Source organism: Fonticula alba (genome assembly GCF_000388065.1).
Source record: "Fonticula alba strain ATCC 38817 unplaced genomic scaffold supercont2.1, whole genome shotgun sequence".
NCBI lineage: Eukaryota > Rotosphaerida > Fonticulaceae > Fonticula > Fonticula alba.
In genome coordinates, this window is record NW_009242971.1 from 1,989,615 (window position 1) to 1,992,807 (window position 3,193).

The 3,193-nt window shown below is 67.5% G+C and overlaps 1 protein-coding gene across 1 annotated transcript; it reads right to left on the reverse strand.

Annotated features, from left to right (window-relative positions):
• Positions 1 to 47: 47 nt before the first annotated feature.
• H696_00438 (hypothetical protein) lies at positions 48 to 3,187 on the reverse strand. The gene is made up of 2 exons (XM_009494291.1): positions 2,818 to 3,187; positions 48 to 2,655 (listed from the first exon to the last, which is right to left on the reverse strand). Exons 1-2 carry the CDS (start codon positions 3,112 to 3,114, stop codon positions 103 to 105), a joined length of 2,850 nt encoding a protein of 949 aa, XP_009492566.1. The 5' UTR covers positions 3,115 to 3,187; the 3' UTR covers positions 48 to 102.
• Between the last annotated feature and the right edge of the window lie 6 nt (positions 3,188 to 3,193).

Below are 3,193 nucleotides of genomic sequence, written 5' to 3' on the forward strand. Positions count from 1 at the left end.
CCCCCGCATCCCCCCCCGCCCCCCGAGCATGCACACAGCAAACAGAGCCGATCCAGGCGATCTATACGGAGGAGGGGGGCGCGGCCCACGCACGGCATCGCATCACACGCCGACAACACCCGCGGCACGCTCCATGGCCTCGACAGCGGCACGCATGACGGCCAGGCGATCCGCCGATTGGCGCGTTGCCCGGCTGACGGTTTCACCAAGCACCGGAGACCAGCGGAGGTAAAATTCGGCCCACAGCCGCAAGCGCCGGGCCGCGGTCGAGGGACGGAGAACCCCCGGCACCAGGGCATACACCGGGTTCCGGAAGCGCTCCAAGCCCTCACGCGTGCCAAGCACATACGACCACAGGGAGCACGTTTGCCGGAAGACACCATGCTCATGGCGCTCGCGGTCGCAATTGAAGAGAAAGTCCCCGAACCGACAGGCCAGCGCCTCGTCGGCCAGGAAGACCAGCAATTCAATCCGAAACTCGAAGGCCGCCGGGAACTGCACCAGCAGCTGGTGCACCGAGTCCAGGAACTGCAGGAAAATCGGCGAGCGCTCATTGCTCTGCGTGCGATTGGCATAGCCCAGCCGGTGGGCGAACTTGTGCCCGGCGCCGGTCCACTCCTTGGCCACGAGCCGCGCGAACCCCTGAATGGTCCGGTACTCCGGGTCCAGCAGCAACATGGACAGGGCGCACAATTGCGATGTCCGGTCCCACCCGTCGGAGCAATGGACCAGCACCGGGTACGCGTCGCGATTCAGGTGATCGGCAATGGTCACCGCCGAGGCCAGCAGCAATTGCACGTAGTCCAGCCACCGGGTGGCCTCGACTCGCGAGTGGAAGTCCAACCGCGAGCGGCGGAACTCCGGCCCGAAGTGCCCGCCGCCCGGCAGCGCGGCCGCCGACACACCCGGCGGGGCATTGCCCACCACCAGATGCTCGCCCGGCTCCAGGGGGGTGTCTGTCGGCGCCGGTGGCCCGGCCACCGGAGCCTCGCCACCGCCCCCGGGGCCGATGCCCGGCTCCATGGCATCCGATGACCGAGCGGCAAGCACACCGCCACTTGTCTGCCACACGGCCGCCCCCTCGAGCACCGAATCGAAGGGGAAGCACAAATTCAACATCCGCCGAATGGACCCAGACATGACATGGATATTGTCGATGCCCAGAAACACCAGCCGCGCTGACCGATAGAAGCTGACTCGCTCATAGCCAGCACCCTTGGCCTGGTTGGCGATGGCATTCAACTGCGGCCTGGCATCCATGATCATCAGGGGCACATCCGGCACCGGGGTGGCTCCTGCGGCATTATTCCCACCGGCCAAGCCGGCCATCATGGCATCGGCCTCGGCTGACCCACCGGTCCGGGTGATCATGGAGGAAAGCATGTCCGACAGGTCCTCCATCCCCGAGAAGGAGGCACTGGCCGTCAGGGAACTGGTCACCGGGGACGCTTCGCTGGCAGGCAGCGAGAAGGCGCCCGAGTCGACCGACAGTGCCTCCTGGGTGGCGACCGGCGGATTGGTCACCGGCGCACGCGGCCGCCCGGTCGCCTGCTGCATCAGCCGGTGCTCATACTGGGTGGCCAGATTCCCATGGGCACAGGCGGCCAGCTCGCCGAGCAAATTCAAGTACGTCTCATCATCGGGATGCATGTTCCCCAGGAGCCCGACATTCGGCTGGCTGCACCGGGTCAGCGAGGCCCCATTGAGCGGATGGAGCCAAGAAAGGATCGGCACCCGGGACTTCGACCGGAAGCTGGCCGCCCGGGCCAGCTGCTCGTCATCAATGGCCGCCGGCACCCCGAGGCGCGTGCAATATGTCCCGCAGATGGCATGCTCCGGCTCGGCATTGGCCGTCGAAATGCGCCACGCGCCGTTCGGCTGGTGTGCCGGGAGATGCGCGCGGACCAGGGGCGATCGCTCGGCCGATCGGGCTACCGCCACTCGAGGATCCGTGCCGAGCACGCGCTCGAGATCCCGCTCGCCGGAATACCGCCGCCAATCGTCCGGGTTCTGGTAGGCCGGCTGGAAGCGGAAGGCAAAGAGAGCCCGTGGCTGGTAGGCCCCGGTCCCGGGCCCGGTGGAGCTGGACACCGCCGGGGCAGAGGGGGCCGCCGTGCCCTGCCCTGGCCCGGTGGCGGGGGCCCCGGCGCCGCCAGCGCCGCCTGGCCCGGATGACCCTGCCGTAAGCGGGAAGCCACATCGAAGGACATGTTCGTAAAATTGCCACGGCACCAGGCGAAACTCATGGACCCGGAAATCGGCGCAGCGCAGGGAAAACCCCACTTTTTCCGGACGCCCAAGCGGCGCGCGGCCGCTGGAGCCCGAGTTGGCGGACGGCATTGCCGCCAGGGCCGCCGGATCGCCGCTTGTCGGGCCGACCAGCACCACTTCCTCGAGGCCCGTGTGGATGGACTCGGTCCAGAAGGTGCCATTGCCCATGTCATCGGCCGAGCTGCCATCCTCATCCGCCGGGAGCAGGTAGAAGTGCGATGTGTGCAGGCCGGTTGGCAGGGGCCCGGCCTCGGCGGCCGCCGCCAGCACCGGGGCCAGCCCCGACCCCGGGGTTGGAGCCAGCGAGATCTTCTGCACGACGCCATAGGGAATCTCCGGGCCGGGAATCGGGCAGGTGACCGTGGAAAAGCCATGGCCCTTCCACTGGGGAAGGGGGATTGGACGTGCACAAGGGCAGTAGGCAGAGGGGGGAGAGGCGGTGGCAGCGACAAAGGCCGAGGGTCAGTCATTGGGCAGCCGGCAAATGCCGAGGTCCGCCATCCTTACGAGCAGTGCTTGCCAGGTTCGGCCATTCAGGGGGCGCACGTCGAAGTACTTGCGCCCATGGGGCGAGGTGTCCGACGCATTGCAGAAGATCATCCGAAAGCAGGTTTGGAAGAGCGTCCCCCCGATCGGGCCGTCATACGGGCAAAGATGCACCACGCGGAAGGCAATCGACAACAGCCGCTCGCCGGGGTACAGCCCGAGAATGTCCTCCAGCCGCGCCAGAGGGAGGCCGCTGGCCGGCTGGTCGTCTAGCTCGGCGAAAAGGCCGCGGCCGGCGCCAGGATGGAGCCGAGGATCGCCCCGACTCGCGTGCATGCCCATGCTACTGGTCATCATACATGTCGTGCATGAGATGGGTTGAGGGACGATGAGGAGCGAGGAGGAGGAGGAGAGCGAGAGGAGAGCGGGGGGGGGG

What these genes read in the sequence shown, in the direction of transcription:
- H696_00438 (XM_009494291.1), bottom strand. Translation starts at nt 3,114, where the DNA reads ATGATGACCAGTAGCATGGGCATGCACGCGAGTCGGGGCGATCCTCGG. An exon ending in ATGGGCGCAAGTACTTCGAC is followed by an intron (nt 2,656 to 2,817) that starts GTGCGCCCCCTG and finishes CCCCTTCCCCAG; the next exon opens with TGGAAGGGCCATGGCTTTTC.